Here is a 26,384-nt window from a genome sequence, read left to right on the forward strand (position 1 = left end):
AAACTTATACTGAGATCTGACAAAATCACTGTGATATGTAGTTACTTCATAACACTGAATAATGGTCTTTGTTATGGCACCAAACTGTGATTTCTTCTTGAATTTGTAGCTTCCATATTCTTTCTGAAATCATGACACCGAACTGTATGTATCACTGTAGTCACCACAGGGATTCGAACTTATCATTGTGCTTTGATACCCGAATTCCAGAGGGATCCATATTCCCTTGATTGTAATAGTATTCGAACTGTTCACTCTAGCTGTCCACCCGAAGTCATGGAGATGTCCGAACTTCTGTCTGTCACCTTATCTGAATTACAGAGAGAGGTCTGAATGCTTCTTTGTTCTGCCCATTCGAAAAGCTTAGAGAGGTATGCAAAAATCTCTATGCTGTGGAATAGGCCGCGGTTGCTATATATAGTGGTTTGTCCGTCATATTAAGCAGACATGAGCTTTCGAATAGGTGTGTCTCCATATAAGCTGAGCTGACATGAGTTTCTTATACATCTTGATGCCGATATCAAGAGGAGATCAGTGCTTTTCGTTGGAGGGCTTTCTAGACATTTTATAGACATATACATTGTTATATCCCCAAGAAGGGTTCTTCATACATGACATTGACTCTTTCATTTTAATGACAAATCCCAAGGCTCCCAATAGGAGCCATCTAAATAAAATATCTTGCTCATGAAACCCATGAAGCAAGGCATTACAAAAATAATTTTATTCTCTTCATTTCATCATTTACAAAGATCATAATTACATGTCATTATGAAGACCGAACCTAGTTACATTTTACAGCATGTCCATTGTGGGATAACGAAGGGTCATCCATACAACATGCACCTCAGATCACATTTAACACCCCAAAACATAGTGTAAAAACTTTTAGGGTAACCTCGACAGCTAACAACTTACTATTTCGTATCTTAATTCCTTGTCTTCTAGAAGAATGTTTGCCAAGCATGTTAACCCCTAGAAATTGATGACTATTTTTTTTGCATTGGTGCTTACTATTTCTTAACTTGCAATGAATTGCTGAGATGAAAAGAGATATTGCACATAGGAAAATCTTAACCAAGGAACACATCAATGTAACAACCAACATTCCTAATCCTCTCTTGTCTTGGTTTAGACAATAATTCACTCAACTCTTTGCCTTCACGCAGATAAGTTACAAAGTAGATAAATCTACACCTTTCAATATTGAACACTATTTGTGTAGTTCCTCCTCTTCCAAGACATTATATATCAGTTCTAGACAAGAGTTTGAAGCAATAATATCTTTTGGACAGGTGCCCCTTTGGACCATTGTAAGTTTAGTTCTTAAGCATGGATGACATTCAACAGGTTTCTTATTTTAGCCTCTTCAGATCAACAAAGCATTCCACAACTAGTTCAATCTCTCAATTTTCAAAGGACACACTGGACCATGCAAAGCCCCAAACTACATAATGTGAACATACTATTTCATACTTCATTGGAAAGGGTGTAAGCTCGTGGATCAATAGTGATTGGAAGATGTATATGAAGACTTGTGAATATTATATTGTAGTTCCTGTTATATGAGTTGAGCATTATGTCCCTACTATGCATATTACTCTTGTTGACACGTGTCAGTAGTTGTGCCCTCTATATTTCTTTTTTTGTGTGGTCATAGTGAAAAAATTGCAAGTTTACAGGGATGACAAGAATTGTTGAGACTAATTTGTTTCATTACCTTTTCAATGGCTCTTAGAACCTTTGTAGTACATTACATTTGATATCTCTCTTTAAAAAAAACATGTTTCTAAATAACGCCTTGTCCATTTCTTCCTTTTGCAGGCAGCTTTAGAGATATTAGCAAATTATCGACGTCCTTTACTCGTACATGCTGAAATTCCTCAGTCTTCACAGGATGAGAGATTGGAGGCAGATGTAGATGGTATTAAAAGGCGGATGTATTCAACATATCTTGAAACTAGGCCACCTTCATGGTAATTGTTGCTGGAATTTTCTTTCTCAATATTATGAAATAGTCACAAAGAGCATTTGTAGGTCTTTGATGATTTCTCCTTGTTCATATTTGTAACCTACTTGTCATATCATATTGAGAAACCTTCATGTTTGTAAAAGTTAAATGCTTTTGATTTTTTGTTGATGATATTTGTGAGAGCATAAGTCATGAAATGCATGTTATACTTACTAAAATGAAAGATAAGTTTTTAATCAATGTAATGCTTAACTAATGGTATCACTGTCAAGTAAGGTAGATCTTGTAGGAAAACAGGGTACCCAGATTATGGGGAAAGAGAATAAAAAATAATTTATTAATAATGTTGCAATGGTACCTCTCATACAGTGAATCACTATAGGTGACATATTAATAGCAGTAGTAGTTTGTTAGATGGTTTAAGCACCAACCTCTAAAATTATTATTTAACATGACATTGTGTTACCACCAAGGATCTCACTTAAGATGCAAATTTCCTAATCATAAATTTGAAACTCCAAGGGTAACCTGGAATTGGTGTTGCATTTATCGCAACAATATCATAATTATCACAATAATATCGCCAAAACTAACCTCAACGATAATATCGGCAGTAATTATGGTGAAAAATTTCCCTTTTGTAAATATCACCATAATTTCAATTTATTGCGATTATTTGAGTAATTATTGTGATAATTTGGAAATTATTGCCTTGTCTCTGTGAATTTCAACTTATAACCAAAATTTTGGTCTTTCAACCCTCATTTTTTAAAAGTGATTGAGGGGATTGAGCTGTGAGGACACTGTGACTATTTTCCATCAGACAAACAAGGGGAATTCTGTTGTTTTAATTTCTCATGATTCATCTCATGAGATAGATACCCTAGTAGTTAATGTTAATATTGAATTTTTAAAGTAACCTGTACTTAAATTTTTAACATTACCTGTAATTGTTTTAGGATGTTTGAGAGTGGTTCCACCTCGTTGGATTTCATATGGAGAAAGTAGAATTTTAGGTCTCATTCAAATTCAATGGACTTAATTGTTTTCAGGATTTCAAGATTGGCGGGATTGCAACATTTCTACTCAATTTTGTGATGTATGAGGACAAGGAACTGACATTTAATCAAGAACACCGATCCCTCTATATACCTTTGTGTTGGAAATCAGAACAACACTAAGAGGGGTTTAATCAATATTGTCGGAATTTTTACCAAAATGTAGAAATTATGGTGTAGATTTGCAATTGCTCATGAAGTTTTAATCAAAATAACAAGACACAAACCTACTCCACTGCTCTGTGGAAGTTAATTCACGATTTTGAACAATAATCTCAGACATTCAATAAGAAATAACACACATGCACACAATATTTTTCCTCGGGAAAACAATCTGCTAAAAACCCTAATGCCAGCTTGTATTAATTTGATGAATAGAGATGTATTACAATTGCTTTGTTCAACTGAGCACAACCTGCAAGTGAATAACCTATTTCACTGCTCATTGAGAAGCTCTAACCTAGACTTAGTTAGTTTTTGCCTCTGCTTAAGCCCCTATTTGAAATTTCCTTGCTCAAATCTTGAGGAATTATGCCCCTATTATTTAAGAATATACCTCCAATTGATTGCGCAATTCCCAAGGTTGATCATCTGATCGCATGCAACACCTGTACACTGAAGACTAGTCTACAACTGATGTTACACTGCCTTGGAATCTCTACCACAGTTGAGGAACTTGAATTCTCTGCATGCACTAGCTATTTTGAGTTGATTGATCAGTTAACTGGATGATCACTGAGTTTTACTGAAGTCCCACTGCGCAACTGACCTTCCACTAGTTCCTCCAACAGTTGGAACTAGTTTCACTGAAAACAACTTGAGATAACTGACCTTGATTGCTACAAATTAGCAATCACACATGCTTAACTGAACTCTAACTCCTCCAACTCGAATTTACTGAGAAAAGTGGGTGACACAAGCCATGTCACACAAGTTAACTGCATCCAAGTTGTCTGCTGATGTGGAAATTCAAATTTTCTCAATTTAATCAAGGCAAAATCAAACTGAGAATTTCTTGCTTCATTTTTCAACACAAAAAAATTTCTTTTACTTTGTGAAAGAACAATAGGACACCATAGAGTACTTTCACAATTAATTTAAATAAACATGACAAGCAATAATTTCAACAATCAATGGGACACACATAGAACAAATAACTTTTTCAGAACTGCGTTTTCAATTCATTCTCAAGGCAAGCTACAACTTGTTGTTACAATTCTCTGGGTACAACCAACAGGAAGCTACAACTTCCTGATTTGTCAACTACAACTGAAAGGAGCTACAACCCCTGACTATTTACCAACACCCACTGGAAGGAGCACCAACCCCTGATTTTTCAAGCTACAACTTGCTTGGCACTCACTGGTTCACCTTTCATCCATTTTCATACTAGAGCCATGAATGCCTTTACTGCTTTCAAAGTAAACTAATTTCTTCAATCACCAATACCTTACACAATCTCTGATCATCGAGAACACCAACAAATTCTCCTCAACTCTCTCATAGAACTCATATCTATTCATATATATCAACCAGTTTGCTCAAGCTTGCTTATATAGAATTTTTTGGCTTGATATTTTTCCATATGTTGCTTTTCTTTGATTGTTGCATTTTTTTGCCTTTGTGCTGTTTATTTTAGTCCTCTGATTGTGTTCACCAAGTTCTCAACCTTCAACAAGTTTTTTTTGCAAGTTAAATTGAGTTATTTCACTAATTTTAGTAATTATGGCCTTTTATAGGTTTTAGCAGTGCTTCTTCTATTTCTATTTGTAGTTAACTTTGGCTTAGCTGCCAAATTCGCTACCAAACAGATAGTTCCCTCGAATTTTGACTTAAACCCCTTTTGCTCTGGTCCTTTACTTGTTTTTTTTGCCATAGGAATAGGTCCTTGCGACCATTGGCTAGGCCTTTAGGCGCTAAGCCCTTTTTAAGCCCTTTGCGGGCCAAATTTCTTTGTTAATGGCTCTGCGCCATTGGTCTCATTTCTACGCGAAATGACCAAGGCATGGCGCTAAGGCTGGAGCTACCAAGCCTGACGTTTTTCTCCCAACAATTCTTTAAATTGCACAAACAACTTCTGGGTTATCTCCTCCGGGCCATGTTGTCATGTGGGGCTACCACTTGTGCTTTGCCTATTGGCTACAACCATCCATGTGTCAGTGCGATGTGTCCCGACGCTTTTTCTTCCAGCGCATTCCGTTTGTGCTTCCTTATTAAACTTCAGTGCTTTCCTTTGGCGGGTTTAGCTGTCCTGCAAGGTACTCCTAGTCTCATTTAATTGGCTACTGCTCTGTGCTATTAATTCAACGTGTTCAATGCTCTCCTGCTCGATGCTTCCTCTCTGCGAACTATTAAAAAACCGCCGGGATCCATCTAGCAGGATGACGTCACATTGACGTCTTCTATGCCATGTGTCGACCTGTGAGTGGTCCACGTTGTGAAAATTCCACAACCAGAATCCTATTGCAACAACTTGAAATTATTCTCCTAATTGTTAATTAATTTTAACAATTTATTTGTTGTTTGCTATGACAAATACTGAATAAATCACATTGCAGCCTACACAAATAAAACTGTAAAACTGTGGAAGAATAAACGCTGGAAGAAATGCTAGCACACACACATAAAAATAACACAATTATTTTTTGACAAAAGTCCTCGGAAAAACCCAAATTGGGAAAACTAGTGTAGCAACTGAGGGTTTTAATATTAAGCAACAGTGAAATAATCTGAGTACAACTGGATGCCAAAACTGGCAATCCTGCAGAGAAATACTAGCAAGAAAAATCTAGTGAGGAAATCTTTGTGAAAATTCGTCAACAGGAACCCCTATTGCAATAACTGATTGTTGAAATTTCTAGGTATTACCCGTTAGAATTTTTTCTGTATTCTCTGGTTTATTTTGCCTAACTTGTTTAATTACTAACAAGTTATTTAACCATATGAACACTGAAATAAACACAATACAGTCTCAACCATCTACAGATCAACAACTGAAAGAAATGAACAAACACACAAGGGACACTGTTATTTTTGGACAAATTGTCTCCGGAAAAGCCCAACTTGGGAAAACCAATGTAGCAGTTATGTGGGTTTTATTATTAAGCAACTTTTCTTAAATACACTGGGTGCCAAACTGGCTCACCCGACAAAGAAAATAATTTGGCAGTAATACCTCTCTTCGGAAGTAGATATTTTGAAAGTCTGCTACATGAAACCCTCTCTATCCCACTCTAAAGCATTGCGTCAGCGATCCTGGCCTCTGCGTCAGCCTGAAACCCTCTACGTCAGCCTGAAACCCTCTGCGTCAGCCCTCTGAGGCTCTGCGCAGCCTCTCTGGCCCTCTGTGTCACTTCTGCAGTCTCTGCGTCAGTCATGCAGACCCTTCTGGCATCCACGTAGTCACTGCTGGCCTCTGTGTGACTTCCTCTATCTCTGCATCTGCCTCTCTGCCTCTGTGCTGGTCTTTCGACACTATCTCTGCCTCTCTGCCTTGCACTCACTGGCCCTCGCTGCAACTCTGATCACTGGTTAGATTTCTCTTAGCAAACCCCGCTCTAGAAAATTGAACTGACTGATCACTCTGGTGTATCTCCAACTGACCCTCAAGCCTCCTCTTATACTTTTTCTGTTGAGTCTTCAACGACCAAATTTACATCTCTAATCAACGGCTAAGATTGGATTTGGCTTGATCGATGTCACTTAGAACCTTCTAACCCAGTTTTATATTAATACCCATTAATATTTTTATTTTCCTAAGTTTAGACTTAGGAACCCATTAAAAATATTAATTATTTTAATATCTCCTTCACCGGGTAGAATTTCCCCAAACCATTTCTAGGTCTTGGAGATCTCATGTGCTTTAGCCTCTCCGCCAATTTTCATGGCTAGAGCACATCCGATGCTACCCAAAATCAACACTCCATCTTAGCGAGGAATGTGCTCTAGTAATACTCCACCACTGAGCATCACCCTGATCATCCGGCACCGGTACCTGTGTTGATGTTTGGCCTTCCTGCCCAACATCCTCTGCACTGCTGCATCTTGTACTGTTGCCCATGGCTCTACCACTGCCAGTGCTACATTTGTACGACAACTCCTCTAGTACTGGTCCTTCCTCCCAACACTGCATCTGCACTACAACCGTCTCTCCTTACGCTGCATTGTGCTACCTATAGCACTACCACTGCTACTGCTGCACTGCAACTCAATTATTGAGACGATGGTAACTGATCTACCCAACGTCTGACATCCTTGTCAGGCTAGAAACCCTCTTGATGCTGAAGCTCTCTTTGCCACTATTCTCTGTTGCCTCTGCTGCCTCTGCGCTGCTGCAACACCTCTGTGCCTCTCGCACTTCTGCAAACACCTCTATGCCTTCCTGTAGTGCTGCAACCTCCTCTGTGCCTCTCGCACTGCTGCAACCCTCTCTGCGCTGCCAGGGACTACTGCACTCTAGCACTCTCTGCCACTCCATTTGCATCCGCTTCTACCGACATCTGCCATCCTGCTATTGTCACTTCGGGGCTCTCGTAGCCAAATATGATCCAAGAGTTTGGGTACCTCAAGGTTCCTGCCCTCATCTCTTGTAGTTCCCCTGACTACAGCTCGATGTCACCCCACCTCTTCTTTAGAGGTACATGAGCACTCATGGCACAAACGTCATCATCCTCTACCTCCTTTTCCACCATTGCTGGTGCTGCCTTGGAGTCAGACGTCTCTCCCTTTTTCTTCTTGCTCGGACACTGGGTTGCATAATGGCCCAGCTCCCCGCAATTGAAGCACTTTATCTTGGAGAGGTCCTTTTTCTTCCTCTTCCCTTGCTGCCCTGCAGATGCCAGAGCTGCATCCTCTTCCTCCTCTTTCTTGACTGGGGCTCCTTTTCCGCTGCTTCCTGCCTTGGTCAGCCGTCTGATCTCTTCTTGGTGAAGAGCTGCCCACAATTCTTCCCATACTGGAAGATTCACTCTGCCCAAAATGCTTTGGATGAATGTCTCCCACTCCTCGGACACTGTGTTTAGGGCGGTCCTCACCATTAGTTCTTGATCCGACGTGGTCCCTATGGAAGTCAGTTGGTCCCGAATCTCCTACAACCTACTGAGAAAGTGATTTGTCTACTTCCCCTCTGCATCTGGTACGACCGCAGCTGATTCTCCAGTAGCATCTTCCTCTGCATGGAAGTGCCCTGATACAATGTTGTCAAGGTGTCCCCAATTTCCTTTGCCGTATTCTTCTCGGCAATATGTTGCACTATATGATCCTTGACCCCATCAAGGATTATGCATTTCACCTTAGCCATCGCATCCTCATACCTTTCGTTATCAGCTGGGTCGACTGGGATAGCCACGGTTCTCAAGGCGAAGGCCTTGATGCATTGTCTATCTAGAACAAATATGATCCTAGCCTTCCAGATGACAAAGTTGGGTGCCTCGTCCAACCTGTCCTGATCCCTCAGTCCATTCATGGCCATCTCTCTACTCTTCTTTTCGACTCCTCTGATTCTCTACTTCCCTCCTGGAAGTTCTCTGCTAGACTCCCTTTGAGTCTTGATTTCCCTCCTGGAAATCCTCCTGCCAACAGTCGAATCGCACCTCTTTGATCTCCTCTGCTCCTGCAACACTGATCTGGATTTCTTGGTTAGAAATCTGCCTAGGTAGCGACTCCCTTCTACCTTGGTTCTCTCTCATTGGGTACTTTTTTGCCTCGAAAGCAACAACACCTTACCAACTTCACTCTCCGCAATCTTCCCACAGCTTCCTATGCCCCAGCAACTGAAGAACTGAGCCTTTTGACTCTGCGCAATCTCGACAGTAGCTAAATCTCTCCACTAGCCAACTGTGTCACTCCTACTTGGCTGAGCAGGATGACGTGGCTCTTCGTGAGCCTCTTCTGCCTCTCACTGCTTCTGCGTTGGCCCCTTCTCTGGCTCGAACTGATGACGCAGGCCCTCCACGTCAACCCTTCTTTGCTACTTTCTGCCTTGGAACAACTTCTGTCACCCAGGACCACTGTTTTTGCCGCAAATTCTCTAATTCAGCTAGCGCCTTCAGCTCTCCTGTGATCTGCAACGCTCTGAAACCATGTTGAAATTTTTAAGTATTACCTGTTGGAAATTTTTCTGTATTCTCCGGTTTATTTCGCCTACTTGTTTAATTACTAAGAAGTTATTTAACCATATAAACACTGAAATAAACACAATACAATCTTAACCATGTACAGATCAACAACTAAAAGAAATGAACAAACACACAAGGGACACCGTTATTTTTGGACAAATCGTCTCCAAAAAAACCCAACTTGGGAAAACCGGTGAAGCAGTTCTGAGGGTTTTATTTTTAATGAACTTTTCTTGAGTACACTGGGTGCCAAACTGGTTCACCCGATAGAGAAAATAATCTGGCAGTAATACCTCTCTTTAGAAGCAGATGTTCTGAAAGTCTGCTCCACGAAACCCTCTCCAGCCCACTCTGAAGCACTGCACCAGCCCTCCTGGCCTCTACGTCAGCCTGAAACCCTTTGTGTCATCCCTCTGAGGCTTTGCGCAGCCTCTCTGGCCTTCTGCGTCACTTCTTCAGCCTCTGCGTCAGTCACACAGGCCCTTCTGGCCTCTGCGTAGTCACTGCTGGCCTCTGTGCGACTTCCTCTGGCTCTGCGTCTGCCTCTCTACCTCTACGCTGGTCTTCCGACATTATTTCTGCCTCTCTGCCCTGCACTCATTGCCCCTTGCTGCAACTCTAATCACTGGTTGGATTTCTCTTTGCAAAACCCGCTCTAGAAAATCAAACTGACTGATCACTCTGGTGTATCTCCAACTGACCCTCAAGCCTCCTCTTATACTTTTTCTGTTGGGTCTTCAACAGTCAAGATTACATCTCTAATCAATGACTAAGATTAGATTTGGCTTTATCCATGTCATTTAGAACCTTCTAACCCAGTTTTATATTAATACCCATTAATATTTTTATTTTCTTAAGTTTAGACTTAGGAACCCATTAAAAATATTAATTATTTTATTATGTCTTTCACCAGGCAGAATTTCCCCAAACCATTTATGGTTCTTGGAGATCTCATGTGCCTTAGCCTCTCCACCAATTTTCATGGCTAGAGCACATCCGATGCTACCCCAAATCAACACAGATGATATTACTCCTATTTGTTAATTTCCTTTAAACAAATTACTTGCTGTTTCCTACGGCAAATATCGTAATACATACACTGCAGCCTTCACTTAATTAATTATTATACGGAAACAAGAGACTAAGCAAGAAATAAAATACAACACAATAGACACCGTTATTTTTGGACAAATGTCCCCGGAAAAACCCAATGCGGGAAAACCGTGCAACAGTTCTGAGGGTTTATTATTATTAAGCAGTAGCAAATTCTGAATACATCTCTGAATACCTCTCAGGTTATTCAGTTACAGAGAGAAATATTGGCAGAAAGATTTGTGAGATTACCTCACACAATCACTGAGAAAATCCCGGCTGATCCTGATACTGAATGAAGTGTCTCTAGCGGGCCCTACGCTTCTCTATGTAGTCCTGATGCAGTCTCCACGTCAACCTCTCTAGGCTCTGCATCACTTAGTCTGCTGATCGATTTGTTGCCCGGAGTCTCTGCTCTCAGCCTCTCGGTCTCACACCCCGGCTCTCGGCTTCTAAAACTGACTCTCCTCAGTAAAATCTCAGACTCTCTCTCACCCTCTGTACTGCCTTTGCGTGGCCCTGCGTCAGCCTTTGCGTCTGAGCTACTGGATCACTCTCTGCTGATGATTCTCCGACTGAGAAAATCTCTCTCTTCGGATGCTATACCTGCCCCTCAACTGCAATAAATCTCCTCGATCGAAATTTCCTCTCGAGAAATTCTCACTTCAGAAATTTGATCTCTTGATCTCTCAGTGTGATTTCCAAATGACCCTCAAGCTTCCTTAAATAATCTTTTCGTTGACATTCAACGGCCCAAATAAAAGCTAATCAATGGCTAAGATCATTTTAGCTTGATCTCTGTCTTCTGCTAGAAGTTACACCCACAGTTAGATTAATACCCATTAATATTTTTAATTTCCTAAGTTTAGACTTGGGGTCCCATTAAAAAATATTAATTATTTTAATAAAATTGCCTTTGGGTGGAATTTCCCAAAACACTTTCTGGGTTCTTTGGAATACATATGCCCAAGCCTCCCTGCAAAATTTTAGGCCTAGAGCACATCCGATGCTACCCCAAATCAACGCTCCTTTTTAGCGAGGAATGTGCTCTAGCAATATACGCTGCTGCATATTGCTCTGACTCTGAAGCATCGTCCTTTGCACTGCTGATGTATGACATGCTGTCTACCAACCACTGCACTGCTGCTGTAACTGTACTGCTGCCTTTGACATTGCCATTGCCAATGCTACATCTGTACTACAGCTCCCTCTCAAATGGTGCATCTGCTATGTTGCTAGCACTGCCATTGTTACACTACATCCGAACTGCAACTCTGTTGCTGAGAGAATCAACTGGAAAACATCCAAAATTACTAAATTAACTATGTTCAGTATGATACCACGAGAATGTTGGAGCCTGACTGCTACTAGTCTCTGCACTGACCCTCTGAATCTACTGCGCTACTGTTGACCTCTGCTCTATGCCATTTGCACTGCTGCCAACTCTGCTCTGCGCTGTTTAGTCTTTGGTGCTCCTAGCCACTGCAACTGTCTCTCCGACACTCCTCGGCACTATTTGACACTAGTCCATCCCGCTACCACAAAACTGGGCTCTCGTAGCAAGGTATTGATCTATGAGGTGGACTCCTCAAGTATCCCGCCCATCTGTAGCTCTTTCGAACTACCGCTCCAAATCAGCCCACCTCCCTCCTGGAGGTATTTAGGTTGTCATGGCGAACTCCTCCTCTTCGATATTCGTGGGCGCAACCTTTGACTCATGTTTCTCATCCTTGTCCTTCTTCTTGAGAGGACACGGTGTAGCCTAGTGACACATCTCACCATGCCTGAAACACTTGATCTTCGAGACGTCCTTACATCTCCGCTGCTCCTACTGTCCCTTCGATGCAAGGGCTGCATTATTCTCCTCCTCCTTGGGCTTCAACCCACTGTTGTTGCCGCTTTCGTTAAGTTTGACCTTGACTAAGTCTCTCCTCTACTCCTCTTGTTTTAGAACTGCCCACATCTCATCCCAATTCGGCAATGCTACTTTGCCCAGGATACTCTGGACAAAGACTTGCCACTCATCTGAGACCGAATTGAGGGCTAGTCTAACCAATTCTAAATCCTGAGGTGTATGCCCTGCAACAGACAACTCATCACCCTAGTAAACTCCAACCAAATACGCACAAATAATATAATAACCGGGAAACTCAAAATGATAAAAATAACAGTGGTGTAACATATAATAATATAAGCAGATACTCGAGAAATGCAGAGAGAAATGCTAAGCCATTTTATTATACTGAGTAATGGAATGAGTACAGGAGGTGATCAGAAGGATGGCACCTCGACTTGCACCAGGCAAGTGAAGAAATACACTCAGAATAACAAAGGAATGGTCTCTGCGTGGATGCTGCTGGAAAACTGTCATGCTGTTGCTACTGCTGGAAATCAAATGTCGATTTGGGGCTATTCCCCTCAGAAAATGCTGAAACTCTGGAATCCGCCCCTACTCAGAAAACCCAGAAAAACCCAGAAAGCTTTTCTGAAATGGCCGACCCCCGAAAATCGCCCCCTTGGGGAATCACGCAATCCCTCAAGGCCCTACGCTGCCACTGAGTAGAATCCTCCAAAATACTGCCTGAAACTCTGCCAAACCACTCCAATATGCAAGAGCTGATCCCTTGCTCAATATCCCAGCTCAACTCCTCCACAAATCCTCAATCCGGAATTGCTCCTAGAAGAACTGTGTCCCTCTCTCTTAAGACTGCGCAATCTTCCAATGCTCAGATCCACCTCAATGCCAAAGATCAAAACTACTGCAAAAAGACTGCTGAAAATACCTTGCCCGAGTAGGCACTCGAAGTCCCCCGGGGCTAAGGGTGAAATCTCCGAACGGAGACATTTAGTGCACTAAACAGTGCTGCAGACAGGTTAAACAACTAGCGTGCTCCGAGTCGAAGTGACTAGCTCAAATGCTCATAATCGAATGACAAAATGAGGGAGCTCCTCTCTTTTATAGCATTGGTCTCTCCCAATCCCAAGGCTCACCTCCTCCAACGTAATCCCCTCTTGCCACGTGTTCCCTTTCCATCTGCGCAGTCCCTCCAAGTGTCTGCGTGGGCCCCATCTCTGCGTGGTCATTTGCCCCCCCTTGGCTCCCCTTTAAGTCACAACGTTGTGCTACTAGGAAGTGACTTTTATTCTAAAAGTGACTTATGTCCCCTTTTCCTCACCTTTTTATTTACAAATAACTATAGAAGTCAAATTGACCAAAATCGAATATTCTAATTAGCCATGGCTAATTAGGAATATTACAATGTGTTGTGACCAGCAACAACCCCCCCTTCTCATTTAAGTGTCATCCGAAATACTAAATGTGTGGGGACCCTTAGTTAAAATTGAGGAAAAGCAAAAGTAGTGCTTAAATTCCTTTTTCGCAAAATAAAGTTACCATCGTAAGCTTAGGAAACTCCTTGGAATACTTAAAACCTAAGTTTATGATAAGGGAAAAATCTTTAAAAAATCGCATCATAAAATGGTAGTAGAACGCCACCATTCAAGTGCAATCCCGGCATGTGCGAGATTGTGGTATTGAACAACTATCGCGTCGCAATAAGAAAAACTTCAAGATTTACTGATTTGCGATGACGCCGATCGCAAGATCGCATATCGCAGGAAACAGGTTAACGAAATTTGTCATACATAAAACTTCTGCGATCTGCGATATTGCGATATCATGATATAGCGATGGTTGCGATGTTAGGCCAGATCAACGCTGTGATGTTATATTTGTGCGATTTTACGATATTGTGACGTTGCGATATGCGATGGTGCGATCTGCGATGTTGCGAAGCAAATCGCAAAATCGCTCCATCGCAGATCTTTCGGGCACGATATTCAAGAAAAGCTATTTTCCATAAGCTGACTCATGATTATGCGCTTTAAATGCTAATAAAGGAGTTAGTTGTCAGTTATTAATAAAATATGAACGCGTGCTTTTCAAAGAATCACTTCACGTAAAGTGGTGTATTTGGTATGTCTACGGCATTTAAAACTCTCCCATCACCCTTCTTGGTCATTCATTTCTACTTCACTTGCGAATTGCAGGAACGGAGAACGGAGGACGATACAAAGCAATACGCAGGTTGAAATGGGAAAGAAAAAAAAAGCCCCGAGTTCCGAAGAAAAGGGAATGGCAGCTTTGTATACAAACACGGCTTGTAACAGAGACGTAGGAATAGCTACGTGGGAAGGCATGTAGAGTCTGCTCGAAGAGGAAAATCCCAGAGTAATGAAAGTTATTGTTGTCGCGGGCTCACAGAGTTCTTCTGAAGCATCCCTAGAAGAGCTAGCGTGCTCATTCCTACATCGGATAGCAGCAAGGCCCAAAATTCTCCCATACACAGACATGGTCAAATGGATACTTGATAGCGCAGAAATAAAAAATAGACAGTTCAAGGTTCATGGTCAAGGGCTCATCGGGTCATTCGCTGCGCCGGATTTAAAGCTCATGTATCATCTGCCTGAGCCACATGCAACTTATAACATGCAATTCATAGAAAAATTCGTCAAGGAGAACCAAAACCTGTCAGAAACCACCAAAGACTGGTCCAGGAAAGATGAACCACTCAAGAAAGATAAACACGGTATGTACAGTACTAGTTCCCTTACCTCCCCATATTGCTTTGCTGCTGCCATGCTCTGTAGAATATTTGGAATGCTAGATATCAACAAATTTTCATCTGAATGGTTACCATTACTAGATGCTGCCACAAATGCCACTATTGTAGATTGGGCCAAAATTTTATCTGATAACCTAATCACGACTATTGTCAGTTACCGGTCCAAAAGAGCTACGTCTCAAAGGATTTATCCTCCTTTTTACCTAGCCGCATATGTTATGGATTCAATATGTTATGTTTCTAAGTTCCCTGTTATGGGTTGGAAGTGGACAACTCAAGACCCCTTACCCATCCATGTCTATCATAAGATATTGTGGGACTCTCAGTTCACTCCATATTTCTACCAGATTTGTCACGGACTTATGCTGCCCTTGTATAGAATGTTGTATGATAAAGAACCCCCGAGGTGCTCACCTGAAGCACAGATAGATATCCTCCCCATCGCAAGATGGTTCGGAGAAGAATTGTTCACTTATGTTAGGGTATTCGGAAGTACTGTACCCCCTCATGTTCTACCTTTGTATATCCCTGATAAACTCATAGCTCGAGAAATTGCATATCAAACCTGTGGAGAAGGCGGCCTAACTAAAGACTTAAAGGACAAAAAGAAGGCTATATGGCCACAGTAACCTGTGGCTTGTGGGGCCTTTTCGCTATTTGATGTAGGTCACGCGTTCACTGAAGTACAGAATATGACGTGTTTACAACTATTTAAATTCTCGGGAAGACCATTTGACCCGAATGAGGTTGCCCAGAATTTCACAACCATAGTCAAGATAAAAGTGTTTGTTGGGAAAAAGGATTTATTTGATGATATATTCCAACATAAAAGCACACTTCAAGAGATTTTGCGCGAAGCCCAATTGCAATTGTCTCCAGAAGACTTTTAAAAGCTTATGGTATATAGAGAAAGAAGATTAGCCAGTATTCCTCTAGAAAAGCTACGACTGTCTGCAAGAGAACCAACTCCAAGCGTTAGTCTCAGTGGGAGTTCAAGCACTAACGGATCTAAATCCAAGTCTGAACAAGAAATGCCTGAACACTCTAAAAGATCTGGAAATGACCAAGATAGGAGCGAAGAGTCAGCTAAGGATACCGCTCAGTCAATGGAACTTCTACAACAGTAGGTTATTGCCTCCCCGCAAAGAGATCCTCCTCCTCTCGTCATTGAAGCACCACCAGTCACGACCGAATTAGATAAGGAATGGGAAACCTTCAACGAACTGATCAATCTTGAAGGACAAGCCCTAAAAACACCTGTGAGCAATACACAGGTAGCACAGGAAGTAGTCACAACAATAGTCAGCGATGTCTCAGATATGGAGCATATTCCTATTGCTCCATCTTCTGAGCTTGTACTTAATATAGAAGAAATTCCCCCTCTGGACATATTTTATAGTCCCCAACATAAAGCAGTGGTAAGAAGACAGAGAAAGAAAAGGAAATTAGAAAATACACTCTCTCAAGATGCAGAGCAATTAGACGTCTTGTGGAAAGATCCCACCAGCAATCCGACTGAAAATCTCACCAAACTATCTCAGATCGCAGGAGCGTACGCCTCTGCGACTATTGATAAAGCATCGGAAGTACAACAGTTGTTGAAAGAACGGGAAGATCAAATACAAGTACTGCAACTACAATTGCAACAAGGCAACACCAATAATGAGGCACACAAACAGCTTGAAAAGCTGCAGGAGGACTTCCAACAAATGCAGATAGGATATCAGAAAAGTTTGGATGAGAAGGGAAAGCAGTTACAGGATTTACAAGAGATGCACAAGGACGACCCTAAGCTTACAGAGTTTATTTCAGAATCTATTTCCTTGAATGAACAATTACTACAGCAGCAAGAAGTGTTGGGCCAAAAGATATCACAGTGGAATTATTATTGCGAAATTAGTGATAAGATCACTAATCAAGTGGTCGACTTACGAAGTGACTATGATCTGATTGATAAACGGGTGACTGAGTACTTGGCTTGGCACGATGAAGACAAGGGAAAAAGAGCAGGCACACTAAGGATAAACGAGAACCATAAAGAGCTGCTCTTTAACAAATGGGACGATCAAATCAGGGAGGCAGAACAAGTGGTAGAAACAACAGCCACGGCAGCAAGCAGTCTTATTGACTGTGTAAATGAGAATTTGCACAGGGCAAATTTGATCGCAGAAACCACCCCGGGATATTTACCAAACAAACTACAACTAGAGGCGGAATGGAAACAGAGAGCGCAAGAAAAGGCAAAAGCAATCCAAGCGCTGAACAGGTTAAATTGGGAATATTACTGGACATACTTGGTAAAGCCGCATAGTCAGTGGATGACTGTGAAGTGTATCATAAATGCGGCCGAAAAGATGGCACTAGCTCTCATCGATTCCGTTTTCTCAGCACAGCTCAAAGCAAAAGTCAGCCAGCCGACTCTTCTTAAACCAATGCTGAATACATGCAGTTTTAAAGACCAGATACAAAAGTAGTTTAGTTCTGAATTTAATTTTCACTTTAAGTTTTGCTTAGAAAAAGGGCGGTCATTTTAAACCGCATCCTGAATTTTTCTAAATAAGCTATTATTAGATTTAGGAAGTAGTATTTAAACCCTTCTCATGCATGGGGTCCAGAAATTTATCAAAAACTTGTCCTCAGAACATGCACTTTTGCACCCTCAGAGGAGGTTTTGGTGAATGAATGGATCAAGATTTGTTGATGTTTGCATTTGATATCTGCTACTGATGTTGCACTTCTGTACTCTTAGTGGATGTTAGAGCAAGGAGAGATAAATCATTGTTGCTTGAAGCTTATGAGTAGGACTAGTCATAAATGGTACTTTTATCTCTTGACCATTTCTGCTTATATGTTAAAGTGATATACAATTTTTAGTTGTTTATGTATTAGTGCATGAATGCTTGAGTTATCATTTGGCACTTTTGTACGGTGATAGCTATTTATTTATGCCTAATGTATGAATAGCTCATTATGCGATATGCTTTTCACAACTGTTTCGTTTAACTTTTTATGCGAAGTGGTTCATCTTGATTGATTTCCTTTCTTATAATCGCTGAATGATCTTTATTACCAGTTGTTATTTGAAATCTCTTTAGATCGCATAATAGAAGAATTACATCTCGGGTTAGTATAGATTTAGATGTGCTATTTATTAGATTACAATAGCATAGAATTAGATTAAAGTTTGAATTAGAATATCTTAGATAGGAACTGTTAGATCAGCAACATCGAATTCTACACACACACACACATAGATTGGGAAACTGGTCCCATTATCCCCAGTCGGACCCGCTATACCAAAAGGATAAGGAGTTGCCAACCAAGGTCCGGACCGGGCGGGTATCCCCCTTGTTGTTGACCCGATTTTCGGGGCATCAACACAATGGAACCACCAGTCATGGGCTTCTTCCTCTAAATGCAACGTGGAAATCTTAATTGCCTCCTCCTCCATCATCTGGTTGAGTTGGAAGTAGAGATCTAACTTCTCAACCCAAGCTTTTACTGAGCTCTTGGACGAACCATCAAAAATTAGGAGGAACAATCTCCCCATGGTGCGCTGCAAATCGGTACCATGTGTGTAGCTTCCTCCGCCTTGCCCCTTTCCTCTGTTGTTACCCTTCAACTGACAAAAGTTCTTGAAGGTAATGGCCTCTCTAAAGTCGGTACTCCACAAAATAGTCCCCCATGGGCATCTCCTCTCGCCCTTGTGACCCTCTCGAATTGGATGCTAGAAATGCGGGAGTAGTGGACCTGGCTGGTGTACTAGGAATGAGGGGTGCGTTGGGGCCATGAATCCTGTTGTGATGCGAAGTTCTGAAGCCCTCTCCAAATTGGAATTCCCCTTGAATCCCTTTGCCCTTGTTGACACTGCAAGTTTGTTGCCTCGGCTCCTCAATACCCTTAGACAAATCCTGAACAACCTTGAGAAGGTGTTGAGAAAACTCCTCCTCTTTACTCCTTTTGTCTCCCTCATTATCCCCCATGTTTGGCCTTTCAGCCTCTAGTTGAACTATCACTGGATCTGGGGTAATTTGTAACTGCCTCTCTTTGCTCTTGTACCTCTGCCTCTGGTAAATCACGTTCTGTTGGTTTTCTTGTGTCATAGACCGATGCTGCTCCCACAGGCTAAGCCAAGACTATGAGCTCTGTTAAAATTGGCAACTAGGGCCAAACTCTATGTGGGTCTACTTATTCATGGCAGCTGATATTTTTCTTGGATTCCTCTCATCGAGAGGTGTAGGATTGATATAAAGATCATCCAATTCTGACATATATTCATGGAGATATGAATTTATTTGTGTTAGGGGACAATTCGTCAAGGTCGGCCAACAACCAAATTGCCCCCACTTGTCCTCCATGTTTTTGTATAAGTAGAGGTGCCTTGCAAGTCATTTTTGACACACCTCTTGTGATCTCTTCCTCTCCACTTGTCTTTGGGTTTTGGTGGGAGGAGAGATTCTAAGCGTTGCGCTAAGAAGAAGATGCCCTAGCTCTACGCTGTCATGGAGAAGTTTAAACGATGCCATAAAGAAGGCTCTACGCTGTCATAAAGAAGCTTAACGCTGTCATGGAGGACAACCCTTATCTCAGCCGCAAAGAAGCCCTAACGTTGCCCTATGAAGAAGCCCTAACGTAGCCTATGAAGAAGTCTAATACGCAGTCATGAAGGGTAACTTGAACGTTGTCATGAAGGACAACTCTTAGCCCTAAACGCAGGATTAGCAAGTGACACTAATCTGCTGTTCTAAGCCGCAGTTCTAAAGGTAATTTTAGACTCAGTCAAGGCACTTTGAGAAGCCTATATACGTTGCCCTAGCTGTAGCTCACACAGTTAGACGCAGTCCAAAAGAAAGGATATACGTTGTCCTAATGAAGGATGATCATCACATCAAGGAGACCTTCCTACTCAATCATAGGAGAAGCCTTATCACATGTATGGAGATGCACTAGGAGTAGATCGGTGACTAGGTGCAATCACAAAAGGAAGCCTAGCAGCAGTAGTAAACACTGTTGTTCTAAGGCATGATTTAGGCTTGTTTGGGAGCAACTGTATCTATATTAGAGGACTGAGGGCAAAGCTGTTTGCATGGACCTATTGAAGGAGTCTGCAACTATAGCCTAGCTGCTCTGCTAGGCTGTAAGCCATAACAAGCAGCTAAGGCTGGTATGCATTGAGTATAAATAGTTGCAGCATATGAGATGTAGTATATTGGGTGCAACATAATATAATGAAGTGCAACACAGTGACAATGGTGCAACATAGTGTAGCATGATGAATGGTGTAGCATAGTGCACAATGACAGTGGTGCAAAATAGTGCAGCATGATGAATGGTGCAACATAGTGCACAATGACAGTGGTGCAGCATAGTGCAGCATGATGAATGGTGCAGGATAGTGCATAGTGGCAGTGGTGCAGCATGATGAATGGTGCAACATAGTGCACAGTGACAGTGGTGCAACATAGTGCAGCATGATGAATGGTGCAACATAGTGCACAGTGACAGTGGTGTAGCCTAAGTTGCACGAAACGCCGAAACATTTCAGAGTTTCCGAAACGGGTACGTTTAGAAATGTCACCTCCCATAAATGGAAGTGTCCGCTGAAACGTCAGCTGAAATGTCATATATGTATATATATAAAAATATATATAAATAAATAAGTGAATAACACATTATCTTGCAAGAAAAAAGGGAATAAGACCCATAGATGACAATTTAGAAGGAAAAACAAGCCTATATTAACTCTCGTACCTGATTACATGATGGTCGAGTTTCGGAGTTTCGAGTATGGGTATGGTTCGAAACGTCGGGTTCTTAGAAGTTTCGTGCAACATAGTGATGATTACTGCAACATGTTGAGATGCAGCATAGTGATGAGGAAGTGCAGCATGATGGGTGTAGCACAGTGATGATTAGTGCAACATGATGAGATGCAACATAGCAGTGATGGGTGCACCTCAGTGATGGGTGCACCTCAATGATGGGAACAACAACTTTGTGATGGGTGCAACATGGTATCACCTTGGAGGATCACTTGAACTAGTTTGCCCTCATCTAAGTTCTGATCAACTACCTCATGTGTAATCTTCTTAGTGAAGATCTCTGCTCTTATTTTGCCAAGTCAAAATGTTGACTTCTGATGTATATGTACTATCTCTCTCTCTCTCTGTTGAACTATTGAAGAACTTAAGAAGAATTGATCAAGGGTTTCCCCACATTGGGGTTTGTCCCTGGCTAGCACCACATCTTCTGTCCTCTTGTCTTGGCTTGTCTTCTGCGATTTATGTTCATGTTCTATCTGCATTTTACTATCATGCTAAATGTGATTGCTAATCTGGAATTGATATTGAGCGAATATGGAAAATTGAAGTAAATTTTCTCTCAGCATAGAACATACCTAAAATTAACAAGCTCTGATACCACTATAATATTACTAGAGGAAATTTACAATGATAAACGAAACAAACATAGCAAAAATACACATAAAAATTTACAGCACATTAAACACCTAGAAATTTCCATAAACTGCGCTGAGATGAGCCATTTTATTGATATAAATTATGGGTACAAAGGTAAGATCAGAAAGCATGCACATGGGCTTGCCCAAGGCAAGCTAACAATGCCTAGGTGATGAAATCAGCTATTCTAACATGCAATGTGGTTGTCCCCAACAAGCTCTGCGTTGTCTCAGTGAAAACTGCACTACTGGCTGCAAACAATGGCTGCTAGGGCCTCCTCCGGTGCTCAGAAAATTTCGAGAAATTAACCCTAGGATGTCCACTAATAACCCACAAAAACCCATGAAGGAATTGGCCAAATGTTGACCTTGAAATCTCAGCCCATTTTCCCCTAACTCCTCCAGCCGCTGGGTATTTCGACTCACCTGTAAATAAGGTTGCCAAATGCTCCCAAAATGGTCGAGAAACTCAACAAAACTCCTTGCCGAGCTGCTCCCACAATCTCAGCCCCAAATTCGTCCTCCTCCTTGTGTCCCACGTGTGGAAAGGAAAGGGACTGTGCAGACCCACGCAGTCTCTACTGAAGCTGCTCCAAGAACATGTTGAAATGCCCCTGGATCGATCTGAAACTGATGGAATTCCCTCCTAGGCCTGGCACTCGAAGTCCATTGAAGCAAGGGGTGAGCTTCTCGCTTGAAAATCTCTTGTGCTCAATAGCACATGCAGACCTGGCCTCCAACTCAAGTGTGCTCGTTAAGGTGAATGCTCAAATGATCAAGAAGCCCAAAAATGAGTGCCTCCTTGTCTTTTGTCAATGTGCCTCCCATTTTCCCATGTGGGCCCAACCATCGAAATTTCCGTCGTTTTCCCTCCAAGGAGTGCGTATTTCTTAGGGTGGGCCGTATTTGACCATGAGTGGTCCCCACCTTCCACCAACAATTCAATTTTCTTCCTTTTTGTCTAATGTTTGGGCCTTTTCTTAGCCTCAAAACTCAAGTAGGGCCCTGTTGACCTCTACCGGTCAACTACCCATGCAGTACACCCCCCTTTTTCTTTGCAAGAAAGGGGCAGCACCTGATCAGCGTGTCCGTGCCATCCAGCAGTCATCAGCAGCTTGATCAATCTAATTGTAAACCCAGTCTGCATGTATTAATTGTAAATAATCTTAGCAGACATGAGTCGTGTATGTGTATTGCCTAGGTGGACCTAACTTTCTAGTGGTAATCTACGTCCCGGAAGGTTTTTCGTCTCACCGATCCATGGATCGACAGAGTTTTCCTTCAAACCTGACCCCAAAGCCGGGATGGATTTTGTCATTAGAACTTTAGGAGAATCCTAGTGTGTTGATCTGCTAGATTATAGTTGTGTCGCAGAACTGGGTGTTTTGTGAGGGTCTGTATTAAGTGGGTTTGTCCCCTTGAGATGTAAATTGTAAAAAGTCATCATGAAATGTGTCTTGAGGGTTGAAAATGTTTTAAATCCCCTCGTGAGTCCTAAGTCCTAGGTCCTAGGTGATGTTTCCGAAGGCTTAGTTCGATGATCCATTTAAAAAAATGAAATAAAATAATAAAATAAAAAAAAAATTAAGAAATTTAAAAATTTTAAAAATGAAATAAAATAAAAAATAATAAAAAATTAAAAAATTAAAAAATTTAAAAAATTCAATAAATAAAAAATAATAAAAAATTTAAAAAATTTTAAAATTTTTAAGTGAATAAATCGACGGATGAGATCAAGAGATGTCTTGATCCTCATCAACGGTCGAGATCATTTCTACATGGATCATTCGAACTAGCCGTTGGGATCATTTCCTTTATATATGGTCTTAGGTGGTCATTTCAGATAATGGGATCTGTGAGTCTGAGACTGAAGAAGCTCTATTGTAAATCTGTTTCTGGTTAATAAAAGAAGACTTTGGGGTCCATATCTTGCTGGTGTTACTCTCTTGAAATGCTGTGAGATCATTTCATTTTCTGCATATGTTATTTTCAGCCATTAATAATAGCTTTTTGTAGAGTATTGTGAGCACAGGTATCTTGTTCACTTGCTGGGGTTTGAGTGCCGTTAGGGTTTCTGAAGTAATGGCAGGTATCTCCATTACTTTCTGAGATCCAGCAGCATTTTTGCCCTCTTTATTGACAGTTGTTTTGAGCTGTGCAGAAAACATCATTGAAGGAAATTTTGTGGGCGTTCGGGGAAGTTCTCGGCTGAACCAACCAACTCCCGCAAGCATTTTGTGTTGAGCCCAGTTGGATTTGATCCTGGGTCTATCATTCGGTTTATTTTTTATTTTTAAATTTGCATGAGAGATTTTCTGAAGTTCTTCACAGTGAAAATCTGAGAATCTTTATTTCTTTAAAATATTTCTGTGCCTATTGCTGAAATCTGGCTGTTAAGGGGCCAAATATGTACATTAAATCAGTTGTTTCAGGTTTTCAAATTTTTTTTATTAGGGTTTTTGATTTCGGCTTCATGTACATATTATTTTTTGGGTGATTTCATCATTTCAGGGGCAGTGTACCTGTTCTCTCAGTGTCCATTTCTACTAAGGGCGTGACTGCATACAATCAGCAAATGCCAAAACGCTGTTGCCTGGTGACCTAACCTTTCAATACGCTGTTCGCTGAGCCTGCGGATTAACCGTAAAAAAGATAACCATGTGCCGGCTGGGTAAAAGGAATCACTCTTTGGCGGCTTTCCAAAAATAAGGCATCGAATTTCTTTGTTTATCCACGGGCGTGCCTGCATAGCAAACCTTTTGGCGTGAAATTACTCTGCTCCAGTATTTCAATAGATAGAAATTCTTCAGATCACCGCCGCGGCATGAGGTAGGATATATACGCAGAAATCGTCAGGAAAGGGGCGTGTTTTGGAGCAGCCTTTGACGTGATCCAATCAGCTGTGCGTTCAAGTGAAGAGGGTTGATATTTGGCGTGGAAGCTCCAGACCCGTAGCCTGCCAGTCAATAAACGTGGGGAAATCGAAAACGTTTTATTTCTTGCTGCATCAAGTTCCTTACTCTATGGCAGGCTAAGAGATTATTATTGTTTGCCGACGCTGGTAATGCTTTCACCTGCGAAATTTCTCTCGGCCCGCGAAAACGCTCTCCATTTAAAATCTACGCGCAGGTATTTTCACATTGTGGTTTTACGCACAGGTAATTCGTTTTTTTTTTTTTATTTCGTTATGCAATACGTCTTGCACATTCAGGCTAGGGTATTTACGTTTGTTTTTTTTTTTGTTAGAAATTTAGTTTGTATTTTAATATTTCATTAGCGTAGATTTTAATTTAATGTTTTGTATAGTCATGTATTTAGATTTCAATTTATTTTTTTTAGTTTAGTTTATAGAATTGTAAAGTTACGATTTTAAATTTTTTTTAGATTTTAATTTTTATAATTAATCATTTTCATTTCTTATAGATTTTTATAAAAAGTAATAAAAATTAATTTTTTTTTTATTAAAAATAAAAAAAATAAAAAGCCGATTTTCATTTAGTTTAGTCTCAACTTAGATTTTAATTTATTTATTTTTGTTTAGTTTAGGCTTTATTTTATATAGATTTTAATTAGTCTTTAGATTTAGGATTTTAATTAGATTTTAATTCTTTTTTTAAATAGTTTCATATAAATTCATAAAAAATCAAATAAAAAATGCATTTGTTGTTTAGACTTTGTTTGATTTTAGTTAGAATTTAACTTGATTTTAAATTTTTAGATTTTAAAATAGTTTTAAATTTTTGTTATAAAAAATCAAAAAATTAAAATGTTTAGGTTTTGATTTCTATTAGTTTAGATTTTAGTATTTAGTCTTTAGATTTTAGTTAGATTTTATGTTTATATTTTTAGATTTTAGTTAGATTTTATGTTTATATTTTGGTTCTGTTAGTTTCTAGCTTTTGATTTAATTTTTTTTATGTTTTAATTTAGGAATTTACTTTGTCTAGATTTTAGATATTTTTAATTTTATAAAAAACAAAAATATATATATAAAAAAAAAGGGAAAAAAGAAAAGAAGAGATTTATTAATTTAATTTTGGTTTAGTTTAATTTTTTATATATAGTTTAGTTTTAGATTTACTTTTAGATTTCATTTTTTTTTAGATTTCATTTAAAAAATAAAAAATATAAAAAATTGGAAAATTTTCTTTTTCGGATCCAGTTTCAGTTGTCTATCATGATATATCTTTCATGCTGAATTTTCAAGTCGAGATGCGAAGTCGATATTTGGTTAATGGTTTATGATTCGTGGTGGTTTAAAGCATTCATCTTTTTAAATTTTCAGTTGCTGGATATCGTTTTGATCATTCTAAAAGCATTGTGATGACAAATGATTGCTGTTCACGGTTTATGTTTCTATGTCATCTAACAAGTAATCGTTTTAATAACAATCTCTTAAGGCACTGGTCTGCTAAGTTAATCAAATCCATCGAGTGCTTTTTACATCGTATCTCGTGTCTCCCAACCAACTGGTCGACAGTTGGTCTCATCATCTCACAGGGTCTACCCCCCTTAGCCGCGGGAGACAGGCTTAAACGGAGGGATCGGGGATCAGAGTGACAGCCCCCGGTCTGAGGGTTGTCGTGTCAATCCGCGCGACAACATTTTTTGGCGCCGTTGCCGGGGACTTTGTTTTCTCGGCATTTCATCATCTTTTCATCATTCATCGTTCATCTGTCTATCATTCGTTTGAGCCGGCAACGCCAACATTTTTTGGCGCCGTTGCCGGGGATACTTTTTCTCGGTGTTTCAAACGACAAATCATTTTTCTCATTTCTTATCTCTTCATCTGGCCCGACAACGCCAACATTTTTTGGCGCCGCTGCCGGGGATACTTTTTCTCGGAAGTTTCATCGACATTCACCTTCTCATCTTTCTCATCTCTCATTTTGAGCTGGCAAATTCAACCTTTTGGGTTATCATTTGGATCTTTTATTGCCTTATTTTTCGCCATATCAGTAGCATCTCTTCGGTTTGTTTCTTGTTTGGGTGGCGACTCCACTTTCTCATTTTTCCCAGACAAGAAGCTTTCCTCATATCTGCTTGTGGTTACTTTTTGGATTC

General features: G+C 40.6%; 1 protein-coding gene across 2 annotated transcripts in view; it reads left to right on the plus strand.

Moving 5' to 3' along the window:
• Positions 1–26,384, plus strand: part of ALN (allantoinase) — a 538,476-nt gene that overhangs the window by 141,953 nt on the left and 370,139 nt on the right. For both annotated transcript variants that reach the window (XM_089437896.1, XM_089437897.1), the window contains exon 9: positions 1,825–1,976. In XM_089437896.1, coding sequence (XP_089294022.1) covers positions 1,825–1,976 — 152 coding nt within the window. The remainder of the gene's footprint in view (positions 1–1,824; positions 1,977–26,384) is intronic.

Source organism: Pinus tabuliformis, chromosome 9 (assembly GCF_031772625.1).
Source record: "Pinus tabuliformis cultivar Carrire ecotype Pingquan chromosome 9, CPIR1, whole genome shotgun sequence".
Classification (NCBI taxonomy): domain Eukaryota; kingdom Viridiplantae; phylum Streptophyta; class Pinopsida; order Pinales; family Pinaceae; genus Pinus; species Pinus tabuliformis.